General features: G+C 51.8%; 1 protein-coding gene across 1 annotated transcript in view; it reads right to left on the bottom strand.

The window, feature by feature from the left end:
- Nucleotides 1-2,864: 2,864 nt before the first annotated feature.
- VWA3A (von Willebrand factor A domain containing 3A) overlaps nt 2,865-18,086 on the bottom strand; it is a 67,811-nt gene continuing 52,589 nt past the window's right edge. Inside the window, exons 24-36 of the mRNA XM_026515575.4 lie at nt 17,060-17,212; nt 15,213-15,285; nt 14,396-14,506; nt 13,762-13,859; nt 12,777-12,914; nt 11,657-11,765; nt 8,097-8,241; nt 7,222-7,366; nt 6,630-6,781; nt 5,734-5,857; nt 4,164-4,261; nt 3,909-3,974; nt 2,865-3,600 (exon numbers count right to left, since the gene is read on the bottom strand). Coding sequence (XP_026371360.1) covers nt 3,923-3,974; nt 4,164-4,261; nt 5,734-5,857; nt 6,630-6,781; nt 7,222-7,366; nt 8,097-8,241; nt 11,657-11,765; nt 12,777-12,914; nt 13,762-13,859; nt 14,396-14,506; nt 15,213-15,285; nt 17,060-17,212 — 1,398 coding nt within the window. The 3' untranslated portion in view covers nt 2,865-3,600; nt 3,909-3,922. The remainder of the gene's footprint in view (nt 3,601-3,908; nt 3,975-4,163; nt 4,262-5,733; nt 5,858-6,629; nt 6,782-7,221; nt 7,367-8,096; nt 8,242-11,656; nt 11,766-12,776; nt 12,915-13,761; nt 13,860-14,395; nt 14,507-15,212; nt 15,286-17,059; nt 17,213-18,086) is intronic.

The raw sequence follows: 18,086 nt of genomic DNA, 5'->3' as shown, positions 1-18,086 counted from the left end.
GCAAAGCGCCTGCGCGCCAGGCCTATCCTGCCGCACAGTGGTCCTAGAACAAGAAACAATGTTTCTTCACCCCCTTCCCCACCCGTCTGTTCCCCCCTCCACCCCTGCACGTTCCTCTCCGGGCAGCCTGCAGCCTGCCCTCCTCTCTTCCTCGGCCACCTATTCATCACCCCACTATTCTTCTATTCACCTTTTTGCCTATTCGTCCATTTTCGCACGCAATTTTTGTGTGTGTGTCCATTCATCTATCCATCCATCCCTCATTCTGTCTTTCCACCTATCCACCCAGCCTTCCATCCATCCAGTCATTCCATGTATCTTTCTTTCCTCCCGTTCACCAATCTGTCTTCCTTTCTCGTATTCTCCCACCCATCTCTGGGTTCATCCGTCCTCTGATGCGGTCATTTCACGTTTAATGGGGGCTTTGCGCTGGGGCACCGCTGGATCACAGCATCCCTGGAGAAGCCCTCTGCAGGTGGCAGGCATGAGCCTGGCAGCTGGCGCTGCTCCTATAGGAGCTCTGAGCCCTGAACCCAGAGGCCTGGTCACTTCCGCCTGAAGAGGCCACTGGAAAGGCTGCACCCGTGTGGGGAAGAGAAAAGAAAGTCTTGGCCAATGCATGCTGTGTGCCGGGTGGTAAGGTATCTTGCCGAATCATCACAACTCTGTTTTGGCCCAATTTTAGAGGTGGGGAAACAGGATCAGAGAGATGGAAAGAGGCTCGGAGTGTGGTGGGAAAAGGCCATGGGGGTCAGCCCTGGCTGTGAATCTTGGCTTTGCCACTTTCTTGCTCTGTGTTTCTGGGCAGCTACCAGACTCCGTGTCCTCATCCGAAAATTGGAAAAGTCACGTGCTTTACAGTGGGACATTGTTATATGCCGGGTATGGTGCCTGGCCAGTCAGTGCTCAGCCCACGGCAACTGTTATCATTGTATAAGAGGTTGGGATTCAAACCGAGGTCCTGTGCTTCGCTGTTTCCCAAACCATGTCCAGACCATGTCCATCACTCCGTTCCCAAAGACCAGCCTCTCCTCTCCCACCAGCTGGGCCTGGGGACTCATATCCCCAGGCCCAGCTGGCTGTTGTTGTCCATAGTTACAAGTTGAATTGTGTACCTGCCCCCCTCCCACCACCCCCATCCCCTCAATTCGCATGTTGACATCCTCACCTCCAGTACCTCAGAGTGTGACCTTGGAAATAGAGTCATTGCAGATCTTGTGGTCATGAAAGATAAGGTAATAGGGAGCAGGGCCTAATCCAGTACGACCAGCCTCCTTATGAAAGTGGGAAATTTGGACCCAGATGTGCACGCAGGGAGAGCATCATGTGAAGATTGGAGTTAGGCTGCCACAAGCCAAGGAACTACAAGGAACCAGGAGAGGGGCCTGTCACAGAGGCTCCCGAGTGCCTTCAGAGGGAACCGGGCCCTGGCGGGACCTTGATCTCGGGCTTCCAGCCTCTTCAGCTGGAGACAATCCGTTCCTGTTGTTTCAGCCGCTTATTTTGTGGTATGTTGTTATATGGTAGTTGTTACGACAACACCAGCAAAGCAATACAAACACCAGAGGTCATTTTCTCTATGTCCGTAGAGGTGACGCGGAAGGGCAGCTACCCGAGCCAGTGACCAGACCGAGATGCACGGGGGCAGGGGCTGTGGTCACTGCTGCCTCCCTGGGCCCAGCGTGGAGCCTGGCCAAAGCCAGGGCTTGTCAAGCTTCAGTGAACTGTGGTTTGTTTGGGTTTTTTTTTTTAAACAATTGATGAATTTTTACTTCCTAGATGAAGATCTAGAACATTTCCAGCACCCCAGATGTCTTCAGTATGCCCTTTACCACAGGGTAACCACTATTCTGACTTCTATTGCCAACGAGAGTTTTGAACGTGATATAAATGGAATTACACACTATGTACTCTTCTTTTGCAGGACATTGTTCGTAAGAGTGAGGCATCTTGTTGAATGTAGTTGTAGCTCCTTTTTAAAACTGATGTGTAGAAACGTACACTGTACCAATGTCTCACAAATGTATCAGATCGTACAAATGTATCACAATGTCTTTGTCCATTCTACCATTGGTGGACATCTAGGTTGTTTCCAATTTTTGGCTCTTATGAATGAAGCTGCTATAAACATTCTCGTATATGTGTTTTATGGAATACATGCACTGGTTTCTCTAGGAGTGGAATTGCTGAGTCATAGAGTAGGCGTACGTTTTCCTTCAGCAAAAATTATCACACAGTTTTACCAAGTGGTCGAACCAATTTACACTGCCCCCACTCCACCCGGCAATGCATGAGAGTTCTAGTTGCTCCGTATCTTGATATTGTTAGTCTTTTTACTTTGTGCCATTCTGGTGGGTGTGCAGTGGTATACCATTGTGGTTTTAATCTGCATGTCACTGTAAAGCTGTTGAGCACCTTTTCATAGACCTATTCTCCATTCGTACCTGTTTGAGTGTTCTGTCCATTTAAAAGAATTAGGATATTTATCTTTTTCTTATTATCTTATTATCTATTTCTTATAAAGACATTTATCCTATTTCTACATGAAGAACTTTTGGAGTTCTTCATATTTTCTGCATATGAATCTTTTTTTATCTTTTTTTAAAAAAGATTTTATTTATTTATTTGAGAGAGATAGGAGAGAGAGCACAAGCGGGGAGAAGAGGGAGAAGGAGATTCCCTGCTGAGCAGGGAGCCCGACGTGGGGCTCAATCCCAGGACTCTGGGATCACGACCTGAGCCAAAGGCAGATGCTTAACCAACTGAGCCACCCAGGTGCCCCTGCATATGAATCTTCTAATAAAGTTTTATATCACCAACAACTTAGACACACATACAGATGAACCAATCATCACTTCAGCTTAAAAGCCATTTTGGTCCTATTTAATTAAATATAAGCAACTTTTTGTCTCAGAAAGTGATCCCCAGACCACATAATACATGACATACTCATTTCATATGCACAGAGTAGGGCTGAGCCCAGTGGACCCAGCCTGACTTTCACTGCTTGAGCAGAGTGCTCTCTCTGGACTCAGCTCCAGAGCAGACTTTAATTCAGTTTGGTTGAACAGGGAGGGGAACAGGTGGTAAGGCCTACTTGTTTCTTCTCCCAAGATGGGCTGATGGTGAGTCTGCATCACCCCCGTGGAGCAGGGTGGTGGGAAGCACAGAGTGAGGGGACCAGGGTAGAAATGACATCCTCTGGCTGGTTTCTAGAGCTGGGCTCCCACAACTGAGCCGGATGATGACAGTTTACTACATCTGCCCCGTGGCAGCTTCTGGGGACCTAGAGATGGTGAGGACACCAGCCTCGTCCTGGGGGAGCTCACAGTCCAGAAGAGTTGGCAGGGAAGCAAGGAAGCATGACACGGAGTGCTGGGCATAATAAGTGCTACATGTCACTGCTGTGAAAAGGGATGTTTGGTCAGGATGCAATGGAAGGAAGGCTGGAGGCTCCCAGCTCTTGATGGGCCTCAGGGACATCTTCACAGTGGAGCTGAGGCCATTCGAATCAGCAGGAGTCACCAGGCAGAGGGTGCTAAGAAGGGCGTTCCGGGCAGGGCTTGGTGCAGAGCTTCCCAGTGAGTGACAATTCTGTGGCTGGAGTGTAGGGTGTGTTGGGGGACAGGGCGGGAACGTTAGGGTGGACCCAGGATGGCAGAGCCTTCCCTCCCTCAGCTTCCAGGGAGCCCTGGCACCTGGGATCATGTTTCCTGGGGATGAACTCTGGGTTACAGCTTTCCCAGGGCCAATGTGTGCTCAGTGAGTGATTATTTGTAGGGTGGTCTTTCCGTTTAAAGGCATCATTTCTGGTCCCTCCCCATAGGGACTACTGTCCATGGAACAGAGCATGCCGTCTGGCCCTTGGTGGGTACTTACAAGATGGAGGGTCTATCTCTTCCTCTTACCTGAGAATGCTTGTCTAAAAAGGAGTAACATTTGGTTCTGTGTTGTTTTTCTTCTGGAGCCGGGACCTAGTGGATGGGAGGTGAAGTAAGATGGTCCCCTTGATGCCCAGATTTCTGGGCCTGGTGGGGAGAAGCAGGGCAGGAGTTCTCGGAGGAAGGCTGCCATGACTAGGGTAGACCCTGTCTTGAGGAGGCCCGGGGTCTGGGTGGGCTGGAGCCACGAGGCAGGTGGGAGGGGCTGCTTGAAGGGCGTACCTGAAGGACTGGGCCTTCCAGAGGAAGCTTCTGGCCTTGGTGATCTCCTGGGCCAATTTCCTTAAATCATCTCCTTCAAACAGTGGCAACACGGGATCCTTGGAAAGGGGGGAAGGAAGGCGAAGTTAGATCTGTTAAATGACTGCATGCAACTGAAAATCCAAAATCTCAGCAGAAAAATGTTAGAGTTCGTCAAATGCGGCCTCCCACCCAGGTAGGAAATCTGTGGGCCTTGGTTTGCATACCTGCAGGGACAAAGAGCTCACCACCTGCCAAGGCAGTCATTCTGCAAATGGGACACTTTGAGATAAGGTGTCTGAGAGTCTGTGTCAGGAGTGGGCAGGCTGTGGCAAACTGAGATGGTCACTGAACTTCACTGAAGTCGGCCCCTGTCTTCCCAGCAGAACAGAAGTGGTACATGTTCCTTATTTCACTGTTACTCGGAGAAATCTGTTCTGCCCTTTCCCTATTGCTTCTAGTAAAACCAAGCTTCACAGACATGCTTTTTTCCTATTTCAACCAGTGGAATTCCAGAGGCTGGCGTTAAAAACACAAATTCTCACGATCAGCAAGAGAATGAGTTATGCAAAGCATTTGACTTCAAAAATTATGCCATGTCCTGTGATATGTACTTTAACCTCCAAAAAGAAATCTGGAAATCTGGTTGTTTGTCTTACTTGATCATTTGTTGCCTTGAAAGTGTTATAATTGACAGCACCGCGTTCCTAAAAGGCATACACATGTGCATAACTTTTCCGTCAGACCACAAGAGGGTGGTTGGTATTCTCCTCTTATCTCGCATGCAGGATGGAAGCTGTGACTTTACGGGATTTACTTCTTAGGTCATTTGATCTGTGTTTCAATGAACTGAACACAGGAGATGGAAATAGGCGCGACTCAAAGCAAAGAGGTTAACGGCGTGGGTGTCTGGGCTCCGGCTTTACCATTTGCTATGTCGTTAGGTGTATTCCTATCCCTTACTGAGCCTATTTATTCATCTGTTTAGTGGGTATAGTAATGGTCAAGAGGCTTGGAAGGATAGTCTATATAGAGCAATGCGCCTGCACAAAATAAGTGCTCGATGAATGTGAACTGTTCTATTATTTTTTAAAGATTTAATTTGATTTATTTATTTTAGGGAGAGAGAGAGAGAGAGAGAGAACACGTGTGTGTGAGGGAGGGAGGGGTAGAGGGGGAAGGAGATGGAGAGAGAGAGAATATTAAGCACACTCCATGCACAGCACAGAGCCCGATTTAGGGCTTGATCTGACGACCCTGAGATCATGACCTGAGCCGTAATCAAGAATCAGCCCAATGGACTGAGCCACTCAGGCGCCTCTGAACTCTTCTATTATTAAACGACACCTCCACACTCTGCTTCTTTCCCACCCTGAGGAGAGCCAGCCTAGAGGAAGAGCAGCAGGGAAACCAAACCCCTTCTAGCCAATGCTTTCTAGTCTCACAGGAGAAGCAGAGATCTTTCCAGTTAGAGGAGGAAAAAAACCCCACCTCTGTGGACATCACATGGAGACATTTGAACAGACTTCACTCCGTCACTCCGCAAACCTACCCTTTCATCCACGAAGCCCTTGGTCAGCAGGCCATGGATTTTGAGGAGAGTGTCCTCGTCAACGGGGCAGTGGTAGCGGCCCCCTGTGAGGGCGGCCAGGTTTCTCAGGAAGTCAGCTGCTGCCCTAGTTGGGAGAACAGAGGTGCTGGGGCCAGGCCCACTGACTGGCCAGGCAAGCTCCCTGCACCCCTAGCCCGTGGGGAGCTCAAGTCTGCCGGGCAGTTGGCCTTGGGCCTGGAGGCTCTGGGCCCTTGAGACCATGTTGGCATCACAGGCCCAGTGGTGGCAAGAAGCGGATTGGCTGCTTTCATGTCACCACTGAGCGTGAAAACACACGGTCAGCACACGGTCCTTAATCCAGCCGGTGCCTGCTCCTCTGTGTTAGGCCTGGCAGGGACATGGGTGTGACCTGTATGGAGCTCATGGTTTAGACAGCTCAAATACGCCCCCAACTCATCACAGTTTTGCCAATAACATGAAAGTCTTTTTCTGAAGGAGCAGAATCTCTCTGGTCTAACACATGTTCCTCTACGGTGATGGTTTGTAAAAATAACCATAACAATGCTACTTTGAGCTCTTTCCCCTCAACAGTCACCAGTGGGCTCCTGAGGAACATCAGGAGGGAGAATACGGTGCGTGCTCACAGGAATCCGTGCACACCCGTTTCCAGGCTGGAGAAGAGTCGGGAGAGCGGGTTCTTGGAGGTGGAGAGGGGGCTTTCACTCTGGCATAACACCTGCCCGGGCCCTTCTCATTTCTCATTTATGGGTCAGGGGGTCCGGGAGTGATCAAGGTCTAAGGGGAGACCCTGGACTGGGCGAGTTGCTCAGGGCCTGGGCCTCACACATGCAGCCAAGGGAGAGGAGCAGAGCTCGGACCGGCTCCTTCTTGCCCACCTGCCTGAGCCGTTCAGGGAAATGGTGTGCATTTTCACATCTCTCTTCTCCGTGAGTCTTTGGACTTCACTCAGAATAAGGCTGCAGCTCGTATCTGGCTTCCCGTCGGTCAGGAGGTACAATCCTTCCACGTTGTGAAAACTGAGGGCTTTCTGAAAGAGCAGGGGCAGGTCGTCTGGCTCGGGGTCGGGGATAGGCGCTAACCGGGAAGGGTCAAAAGCAACTGCCTGCTGTTCCCAGGGAAAATGCGTCTGATTGGATCCCACTGACTTGTCTGTTAAGGGTGAGAGCCCCACCCCTGCTTCAGCCTACCACAGACCAAGCAGGCTGCCAGGTTTAGGAGAAAGAGCACAGCCCACTTCCGGGCTGGTTAACCCCTGCGAGTCACTTAACCTCTCTGAGCCACTGTGTCTTCGTCTATGATGTGAGAACAAGAATCCCTTTCTTGCTGGGTTGTTGGGAAGATGAGAAAGGTAACACTTATTAAATCTGAAAGTGCCCTTTGTAATTTGAAAGGCTCGTGCAGTATCCGTATAGGGGGTGAGGGTATTTCTGTTTGGCTGATGGGGTTGGGTTCAGTAGTAGAACTTGCCAGTAACGCGTGCAGGATGGAGGTGCTCCCCTGAGCGTGCAGGTGGGTCACCCACTGCATGGCCTCGTGGCATGCCGCATCAGTGGTCTCCACCAGAGTGTCCCGCCACAGGTGCAGGTCCTCCGCAAAGCTGAGCAGGTTGAAGCTGGGGAGTGGGGAGAAGAGGTGGGGGGCAGAGAGGAGGTGAAAGGGAGTGGCTAGAACATGGCTGGTTGAAGTAACCCCCGTGAGGACTGTTCGTGCCTATCAGCGTCAAGCCCCCACAGCGAGCCCCGGGGCCCCTCGGGGAGAAGGAGAAGGTACACACCTAAGATTCCAGATGGAGACTGAAATAGATTAACATCCCACCTCGGCCACTTAGAGGGTACGTGATCTCTGGCAAATTACTCAACCTAAGTCCTAATCTTTTCTGAAAAATGGGGATAATAATGGCAATACTTCATGGGGGCGCTGTGAGGATTGAACAAAATCATGCCTGTAAAGTGCTTGGCAAGTGGAACGTGCTCGATAAATGTTTACTCTTATTAATGAGAAGGCAAGAATGAGTCCCAGCCTAGGAGAGTCTCCTGCTGTCTCCTAGCGTCCACCTTTGTGGGTAGAGAAAACAAACAACCCTGAACCCAACTCTCTTAAAAAATCAAGTTCAGCTGAAATCCACAATTGAAGGCCACCTGGTGGTTCCTTTGCTCTGCCTGCGATCGTCCCGGGGCCCGAGCTGGATTTCTAAAGGCTGTTATACTTCTGTAAAGGGTGCAGTGCTCCTTACTGCTCAGTTAAGCTATGCCTCCAGGCCTCGTGAACGGTGAAGAGGGAGGCCCCACAAACCGCCCCTTTTATCGTCCTGCCCCACACCCACTCATGCCCCTGCCTCTCACCTGTCACAGCGCTTCCTCAGCTGCTCCCAAATCAGCAGCACCAGCTCCGTCTTCACCTGCTGCAGGTGGGGGCCCACGGATCCCGACGTGTCCACCAGGATGCACACTTTGCTCTCCAAAATGGTGCCAAACAGTCGGCGGCTCCCTGCTCCAAGGTGGTGGGGGCAGAGGCAGGGAAGGAGTGAGGGGTCTCTCCCTCTCCACCCCCGCGGTGGTTATTCTCACAGCAGCTGTCAAGTACAAGGTCTGCCAAATACACCTGTTGCCTGACTGATCACCGATCAATGTCAACCCACTGGGAGATGGCCTTTGTGGTGGTGTTGGCAGGGTGTCAGTTGTCCAAGGGCAGAGCCGGTCAGTGCTGTGGGCTTTGGGAGGTCAAGATTTCAGCTGTGGCTTTGCCTGTGATCTGTGATCACTTGCACAAGTGGTTATAATTGCTCTGGCGTTGGGGCGCCTGGGTGGTTCAGTCGGTTAAGCATCTGCCTTTGGCTCAGGTCATGATCTTGGGATCCTAGGATTGAGCCCCGCATTGGGCTCCCTGCTCAGCGGGGAGTCTGCTTCTCTCTCTCCCTCTGCTCCTCCCTCCTGCTCGTGCTCTCTCTCTCAAATTAAAAAAAAAAAAAATCTTAAAAAAAATTGCTCTGGCCTTGAGTTTCCCCATCCCTACAATTGAGTGACGGTGCAAAGCAGTGTTACAGTATTGTTTGGAGCTGGGAAAGATGTTACAGAGCACGGAGTCCATCAGCTGGTCAACAGAAATCAGCGGAGCGTGGCGCTGAGCCCTCATGGAGCCGAGACTCGGGCAAGGAAGACAGATGTTAGATCAGCGGTTACAGCTCTCCGAGGCTTCTGACAGAGTGTCGTGCGGCACATCGTGGGGGGATTCTGAATTCCATGGGTGAGCTACCCCTGCAGGAGGAGTGGCAGCTGGTGCAGGAAGAGGTGGAGGTGTGGAGGGGACAGCCTGGGAAAGTCTAAGCTGGAGGAGGAGGGCTTGGCGTGCTCCGGGACCTAGAGAAAGCCCATGCAGGGACTCAGGACCACTGGAATGGAGAGACCCGTGGGGAGAGGGACAAGAAGTGAAGCTGGTGACGTGGTAAAAGGATTTGGGATTCATCCCAAGGGGAAACAGAGAGGGCCAGTGGCTGGCCCGGGTCACACAGACCAGCAGTGACCGCTGACATTCATACCCACATCCTCTGATCCACACTTTAGCCAGGCAACTGCTAACCCTATCCTTCCTGCTCCCCAGGGCTGAATATGGAGGTCACCCAGGGGAAAGCCGAAGGAACAGAAGAGGAAGCATCCAGCGTTCTCTAATCACACCTCAGGAACCTCCCTGGAGGCCGTAGTAGAAACAATGGAAAAACTGCCACAGAAAAGATGGGCTGCTCTCCAGGAAAAGGTGGACGGAGCTGGCTGGAAACCCCTGCCCATCGACTCCTTTGGGGTGTTCTCTGGCAATACTCATGTCAACATGAGGACAAGAGGGAGCCATCCTGAGGCATGCGAGACGTTCTGTGAGGATGGCCAACCATCCAGGCAGTCCGGGGACCTCCAACCACAAATGGACGGCTGACCCCTTGTAGGAACCGGATGGTGGAAACATAGAGCAAGTCCCCAAGCCCTATCGTTTTTACCTCCCCAATCTCTCCGACTCCACCTCCTTCATCCATCTCCATCACCCTCACCTCTTCCAGCTGGCCTGGTCTTTCTTTTCCCTGGGCTACTGTGAGTTTACCTGACTCCACTCCATCCCCTCAACAGTTTATAGTCTACCCGACAACCAGTGGGATCATTGCCCATGCTAGCTCAATCACTTTCCCCTCATTTACAACATTTAGTGGCTTCCAATTGCTCTTAGGACAAGGGACAAAGCCCGGGAATGGCCTCGTTTCTCTGGGATGGTCTCATCCTTACTTGCCCTCATTCTCAGCCACACTGGCTTTCTTTTTTTCTTTATTTAAATTTATTTAGAGAGAGAGAGAGAGAGAGAGTGTGTGTGAGTAGGGAGAGGGGCAGAGGGAGAGGAAGAGAGAGAATCTCAAGCAGACTCCTCACTGAGCAGGGAGCCTGACTCAAGGCTCAATCTCACGACCCTGAGATCATGACCTAAGCTAAAATCAAGAGCCAGATGCTTAACCAACAGAGCCACCCAGGCGTCCCTCACACTGGTTTCTGTTTAGTCTTTGTATTCAGCACCCCCCAGACCCCAGCACCTCAGATATGCCTGTCTTTCCTCTCTTTGCCCAGCTAACATCTATTCACTCTTCAGATCTTGGCTCAAATATCACCTCCTCAGGAAAGCCCTCCGTGATCTTCCTGTCCAGGCCTGCCACCCCCTTAGAGGCTCGCACGGCACCATGCCCATCTCCTCTGTACGTGTCACTGTGGTGACATTAGACTTATTTGTGAGACTCTTTGGTTAATGTCTGTCTCCTAAACTGCATGCTCCATGAGCTCAGGGACTGTGTGGGGTGTCAACTTCCACCATCTCCCCAGCGCCTGACAGGAGAGCAACACGTATTTGTTGAATAATGAATGAATGAGTGAATAAGTGAAGTAGCCCTGGGTTTTGAAGTGTTGGTGGCGTTTGAAGTATTAGGTGGCACTGGGGTGCGCACGTGTATGTGAGCGAGGGACTCAGCTCCTGCTGAAGAAGGAGTAGCGGCATCGCTGGTCTTCACACCCTTCCCAGCAGTGAACGTGCACTGGGATTGGAGGGAGGCACGTGACCTCTTTGCCCCACGTCAGCCTCTGACCCGACAACTGCACCTGGAGCTGGAAGCCCCCTCCAGGGGCTTTGGGAAGCACAGTCATCGCTCTACCCCACTGCACATGGTCTGTTTTACCAGGTTCTACTGCAGAGGACTGGACCTAATGAATTTGCACAGGATCCTGAGGGCCCCCCCCCAGGGACCTCTATAAAAGCCTCTTTTACTCCTTCCTCCTGTTGTCCCAGGAACCGTCCAGTCCCCAAAGCCTCAACGCCCTCCTGTCCAGCTCTAGCTATCTTCCTGGCCTCTTGAACTTGATGCTTCTGACCCTCTCTCGATCCCCAGCCCACCCTTCTCTAGGATGTGAGTGTGGCTCTCCTGGGCCAGCCCTGCCGTTAGCCTGCCCCGAAGGGGCCTTGGTGCTCTTTGGACAGAAGAGCGGGGGGATTCTTCTCTGCCAGGACCCCTCCCATATCTACCCTCATGGACCGGTTCTGTGGGATCCAATCAATAATCAATATTGACTTGAGCCTCTTGAGAGTGAGCACCCCAGTCATGTCCAGGAAGGCAAGGGGTGGGGGACGTGGCCTTGCAGGGTGGGCCTAGACAGGTCTGGGTTCTCTCTGGTGCCCTTTGGCCCATGTTCCACCTCCCTGACATCCAGTAGCTTGCCTGACCTCGGAACCCAGAAATCATGTTGTACCTGGATGACCCTCCTGGCCTCACCCTTGACCTGACAGTTTGTGCACCTGCCTGGGAAAGACTGACCCTGGTCCCCGGGGTTGACCTTGCACTTCCCCTCATGCCGCTCCCACCCTCCAGGATGGCGGGCAGACTCACCAGACAGCAGCCACTGCAGCCTCTGGACATAGCGCCTCAACACCTTCTCCAGGCCCGTGATGTATGCCTCGATTTCCCTGGGCGTCCACTGGATATGTCTCACTATCCCCTGGATTAAGGCAAGCCAAGGCGAATTTCCCCCCATCAGCTATGGCTTCAGATCCCCATCACTGCCGTAAATGGTTCAGTCGGTTGTGGTTAATAATTTCCAAAACATCTATTAGGCATGTATATATTTGCTTACAGGCTTTTTTTCTTTTATCAAACTACTAGATTTATCATTCTAAAAGGAGTAGGGGAATTGGGATGATGGTTTTGTGGCAAATGTGGTCACTCCAATAATAAAAAACATAGCATCTCTAAATTTTAAATTAGAAAACCCTAATGGTAGGACAGGAAGTCCAAACATGTCAAACTAAAAGATGACCACAGACAGAGAAGGGGACAGACAGCCTGATAAAACACCCATAAAACCTTTCTGGTGAATAATTTTGAATTTGGTGGCTACTGTTGGCTTTCTAGTTTCCCCTAACGTTGATAATGTGTAAAATGGCAAGGATAGAAAGTGGGATCTTCTAAAAAAAAAAAAAAAAAAAAAAAAAAAAGACAACCAAAAACCAAAAAGAGAATGATTCGTTTGTCATTTGTACTAAATTTCCTTGCTCCAGGGTCAAAGCAATGAAAAAAAATTTACCCAAAACTACAAACTAGAGAACACTGTCACCTCTCCCTGGGGTGGGGAGGAGGGAAGCCTCTGGTCTCCGCCAACCTGACAGAACCATCAACAGAACTGGGGTACAGAGTTCTGGTGAGTTCTTCAGCCACTGCCCCATTCTCAGGAACTGTTTCTAATTCCTGAGCTGCTGTGGAGCGTGTCTATCTCAGGGGTGGGGGGGATTGGGGGGTGGGGGTGTCAGGCCCTCCAGGGGTTGGCTTTTTTTCCAGCGGGATCTGCATTTCCCATTTGCTGAGAGCAATCCCACTTTGTGGCTAGAAGCAGGAAGAGAAGCCTCGGCACAGACACGCACATGGAGTGCCCCCAGCACACTGCACGGCTTGTGGCTGATCGCAGGCAGGGGGCGGGAGAAAGGGAAGGACAGCAACAAAACCCACAACTCACATTGATTTCTATGCTGGGCAGGACGCTGCAGTATTTGGCTGACGCCAGCCCCGGGACTGACTTTTGATGAGTGCAGCTGGGACCCATGTATCTGGAGATTTCCATTTTCAGTTTTTTTAGCCCGTAATTTGCTACCCACTGGAGAATAAAGGAAAGAACGATTATCTTGGGTAATGTAGGCTTAATTGAATGATGGTCTGACTCATCGATAAAAACCTCGTGTTTGAAATCTGTCTTGTGTTTGAAATGTGGGGTTTCTAGGTCCTCACCAAGTATCCGCTGCCCGTGGATTCCCTCCCCTGCGCTGGGGAGAGATGCACAAGAAACACGGGGGACGGGGACACAGTTTATGGAGCAACTGCTACTTCCTCGTCTGGTGGGCGTTGGTGGTTCCCCAATAATTTCAACTCTCTCCCACAAAATTTGAGTGGAAAGCCATGATTGGTGTGAAGTTCAGACTCTAAACCAATGAGGATAATATCAGTCTCCTTGTCACTGTGACAGATACAAGGATAGTCAGGCTCATGGCCATCGAGCCTGGCTCCGGGATTGGCCCCATCAGAACCAAGCTCAGACGTTTAATAAATGGTTGTGGGAAGAAAGCTGTTCCACCTTCAGGATATGAACAAGAAGGGGGATTTCTGCTGCTTGCAACCAAAAGATGGACACTGCTCAGTTATCTACACAAAATAGACTTCAACTACTCACCAATCCTATTAGACAGGAACAACTGTCTTCCTTTTTACAAATGAGGACACTGAGATTGAGTGTAGCTGAAGGACTTGCCCGAGGTCACCCAGCTAGGAAGTGGCAGGTCCTGGTTTCAAACATAGCTCTACTTAACTCTTTCCCCATCTGCCACATTAAGCAATCATTGTAAGCAGGTGTGTCCCCACTTCCAAGCATGCCCACTTTCCTAGAGGTGGAAGGTTGGTGGAAGGAATTATTGCTTGAGGGACATGTGCTGGTGCCAAGAACTTCATACCTCTTGGCTTGAGCAAACTGTATCCTTCCTGGGCAACTGGATAGAAGTGCTAACCCGTCGTACGCCCTTTCCTTGGGGGTACTTCTTGTATACGGAGCCTGGGAGAAACAGAGTGAGGTTATCTTGTACACCTCCCTTCCCTCCACCGTTCCTCTCCTCCCCTCCCCACTTGGGGCTTCCTTTTGCATGTTAATTTCTCTGTCAATCAAATCAGCTAGAAAATTCCTTAGGTGCAGTTTGTTGAAGGGTAGAAGGGAAGCTCTTAGGTGGATCAGGGGAAGCAGACTGCAATCTCCCCTCTCCACACCTCAGTGAATCTTTACTGGGATTTGTACCATTTCACAGTCATCAATGGGGGGGGCAGTAGGGACCGGAGGACACTCATCTCCACTCCCTTCCCAATTTCCCAATCAGCCTCAGAGCACAGGACACTGCCTCTCATGGATGGAGGGTGAGTGGTGTCAAGAATTGGCACGCCCATTTCCCCGGGCTGGAAGACCTGAGTGGCTTGAGGACAGGCACTGCTGCCCATGTGCTGGGACAGCTGGAGAGGCTCTCCCTACCACGGGGCCTGCTGACCCTACAGTTCCTACAGGACGGGGCCATCCAGACGTTTGCGTAGCCTCCAACTCACCCACGTTATTCCCCGACTCTGTATAAAACAGTGAGAGAGCGGTCTCTGCTTCCCTCCATTTGGTCTTCCTCCTCCGTTCTGCAGTCCCTTCTCTCACGGGCGGGGCTGCAGCTAGGGGACAAGTGGCCTGTTGGCTGGAGCAGCCTCAGGGGGTCACACGGTGACGCTGTCCAGCCTGTCTTAGAGACTTGTCGATTTCAGCCATGCTGCGCCCTCGAATAGGGCTCCAAGATGGCTTTGAGGTCCTTTGGGACTACCCCACGTCTTCTGGCCTCCCCGGGAGCAGCAACAGCCAGACCTGCCATTTGCCAAGTACCGACGTATCCCAGGCGGGGGTGCTTAGAGCTTTCCGTACCCCTGTCCTGTTTTATCTTCATAGTGGCCCAGGTTACAGGCGAGGTACAGGGGTCTCAGAATCAGTAAGGGTAGAGCAAAGATTCCACCCGGGTCTTGCTGACTCCACCACTCTGCTCTGGACCATTCTGCTAATGTCTCTGACATTGGACATAAGATACAAGGTCTTGGTGCTATGAGTTGAATACTGTAATAAACGTACTGATGTCCTGTCATGACCAGCTGGTGCTGGTCATTATCCTCAGCCCCTCTAGGCCTACGTTTCTTTGTCAGTAAAATGGGGAACTGACAGATGACCTGTCACACAGGTGGGATTGATGTAAACTTTAGATGGGTCAACCTCCATGGAAGGGCTGGCACGTGACCATGCCTCATGATCACCCGTCATTTTAGTTACTATCGTAATTAATTCACCTCTCAGCCAGGCCCGCCACCCACCGGCCTGAGCGCAGCCGTGCCTTACCTGGTGGGATGCCTGCTTTGCCGTTAGCTTGCAAGGGAGAACTCTTCTCTCTATCAGGGTCGTCTTTGAGGCTCTAGAAAAGAGGCAGTCTTTCCTATCAGTGGCCTGTTCTCCATGACAAGCCCAAACTGTGTGTAGCTTACTCCCATCCCAGGGGTCGAGTGTCCAGGAGGTTCTGTCCACACAGGCACTGTCCTCATTCAGAGACCTCCACCAGGTTCCAGGAGCCAGCCCAGACACCTTGCCTTCCCTTGGCTTCCCAAATTCTGGGATGAAACCCCAGTCTCAGTCGGACCATTAGGAACCTGTTGGGGAGGGGTCCATGGGAGCAGAATCTCAGACATGTTTGCCCATCTCCTGCTGCAGATTTAGATGAGACTGTGGGTTTTGGGGTTAAAAAAAAGTGTATGCATGTGTGGGGTGTGTGTTTAATAACAGTGAGGGAAGGGGGCGCCTGGGTGGCTCAGTCGTTAAGCGTCTGCCTTCGGCTCAGGGTATGATCCCGGAGTCCTGGGATGGAGCCCTGCATTGGACTCCCTGCTCCACTGAGAGCCTTGCTTCTTCCTCTCCCACTCCCCCTTCTTGTGTTCCCTCTCTCGCTGGCTGTCTCTCTCTCTCTGTCAAATAAATAAATAAAATCTTTGAAAAAAAAAATAACAGCAAGGGAGGGCATGCTAGGACACCCGTGGGATTTGCCAGAATTCCTCCGTTACCTGCCCTTCTTCCTACTGGACTGGGATTTCTGGCCTCTAGCATGATAAACAACCATTCAGGTAAGTTCTGTGCCCTACAGGGTACCTGAGTTTTAAGGGAGGAGTTCTTCCTCACTGGGCACAAGGGGAAAAGTGACGATGGCTGAAGAAGTCACCTGGGGCCCTGGACCAGCTCACATCACTGGGCGAGCTCTTGTGGAAAAGGTTTGGTGGCTGCCACCCGAGGGAGCCCCCGGCCCTGGCTCTAGGAGGCTCTTCGGAGGCCTTGGTATGGCCTGAGCCTCTTCGCAGAGTCAGTTCAGGAAGCACTGAAGGCCCAAGAGGCAGCCCCCGAGACTCTCAGGTTTCATCCCAGAATTTGCCTCTGGGCTGACTACTGGAACCTGGTGGAGGTCTTTGAATGAGATGGCAGTAAGCTACACAGGACCCGGATGGATTCCCTCATTCTGCAAATGCACTGTGTTCACAAGGATCTGTCCATCAGTGACGTGCTGCAGGGCTCTGGATATCTGCCTGTCTGCGCACAAGCCCTGGAGTCTGGGGGCCTCTGAGGTCCTTCTGATTTCTGTAGTAGGGTGGGTATTTTATGCCAGACAGATGCGACAGGCTGTGACAGGGTAAGGCCCGAGCAGGCACAGGGTCACCCTTGAGTCCTATGGGCCTCCGCCAAGCCTTGGGCAGCAGTAGCTGTGGTAGCAGGAGCCCGTTACATATCCTAAGACCCCGGTTCCTTTGCCCCCGAGAGACCCTCCAGGATAAGCCCTCCTGCCTTACAGCCGTCAGATGTCATGGTAGGTGCCAATGCCATGGAGTCCTTAGCACCAGCTAGGGAACAAAGCTGAGACAGCCAGCCAGAGTCAAAGGTGGGTGGAGAGGAGGCCAGAGATGCCCCCACAGCTGAGAAGCAGGTCCCCCAGACCTGAGAAGCAAGTCCCCCAGAGGAGTTCCTCCCCCGGGAGGCCAGGGCTGGAGGCACCCTTGGGACACTCACCCCTGAGCACCCTGCCCCTGTCCCCACCCCTGCTGGCCCTAGGGTCTGGGGGGCCTGGCCCAGGCCATTTCAAGATCTAGGAAAGACCAGGAGACAAGGTGGCAATGAAGTCCTCTGTGTGTTATTAGGGAGGGGAGTCAAACCATTCTGGCCACCGAGGGAGTTGTGGGTTTGGAAGAACAGAGTTTCTTGGGCTGACTTCTTTGCTTGAAAATCTTTGGCTTTTCTTTCAGGAGGACTGCACTTTCCTGTTCTTTTCCAGACTGGTTCTTCAGGGAGGACACCAGTAAGGCACACTGCAACGGGGATTGGGAGGGTTAGCAGCACTCCAGCCGTGGTGTGCCTCCAAGCAGGGCGCACGTGCGCGCGTGCGCGCGCGCACACACACACACACACACACACACACACACACACACACCAGGAGAGACTGGGTCCACTGGGGCCTCTGGACTCCTCTTTCTGTCCCTAGAATGCCTCCTGGGGCTGAGAGCACTATGGATCAATCCTATTAATAGTAAGTCCCATGTATTATTGGGATGCCTCAGGCACTAAGCTAGTCAATGCCTGGGGGTCTCAAACCCTCTTGCCAACAAGACACGCCAACTATGCTTTTAGGGCAAGTGCTATCTTAGCCCCATTTTATAGTTGAGGAACCCAAAGCTCCATGAGTTTAAGGGACATGCCCAAGGCCACACTACTCGTATGTAGAGGACTTTCCATTCAAACCCAGGCGGGTCTGGTCCAAAGCCAGTGTTTTCAGTTTGTGGACCCAGCAACCACATATGCCCATGAGCTCACCACATACCCGGGGCCAATGCTGGCCGAACAGTGGTGTAACACTTGGTTCCACATTTCTCTAGTGCCTGGAAGCTTCTCCAGTAATTCTCAAAGCAAATGAAGACACCTTTTGAATGTAAATCTCATCCTAGGAAGGGTGAGTTAAACCATTATTGCCCACTAACACTTTGCGAATGTTTGTCAGGTGAGGGGACAGACTAAGGTGCACTTGAGAAGGGTTAAACAAAGCCCCAGAGAGGCGTCCCTCCAGGGAGGGCAGCTGAGGCATGGCTGAGGGAGTCACAGATGGGCCAGTCCAGTGGACATGGGGGAAAGGAACCTGAAACTATGGCCTTGCCCTCCCAGCTCACACTCTGGTCAGGGGGATGTCAC

Source organism: Ursus arctos, unplaced genomic scaffold (assembly GCF_023065955.2).
Source record: "Ursus arctos isolate Adak ecotype North America unplaced genomic scaffold, UrsArc2.0 scaffold_2, whole genome shotgun sequence".
In the NCBI taxonomy this organism is placed as follows: Eukaryota; Metazoa; Chordata; class Mammalia; order Carnivora; family Ursidae; genus Ursus; species Ursus arctos.
This window is presented reverse-complemented; position numbering and strand designations above follow the sequence as displayed.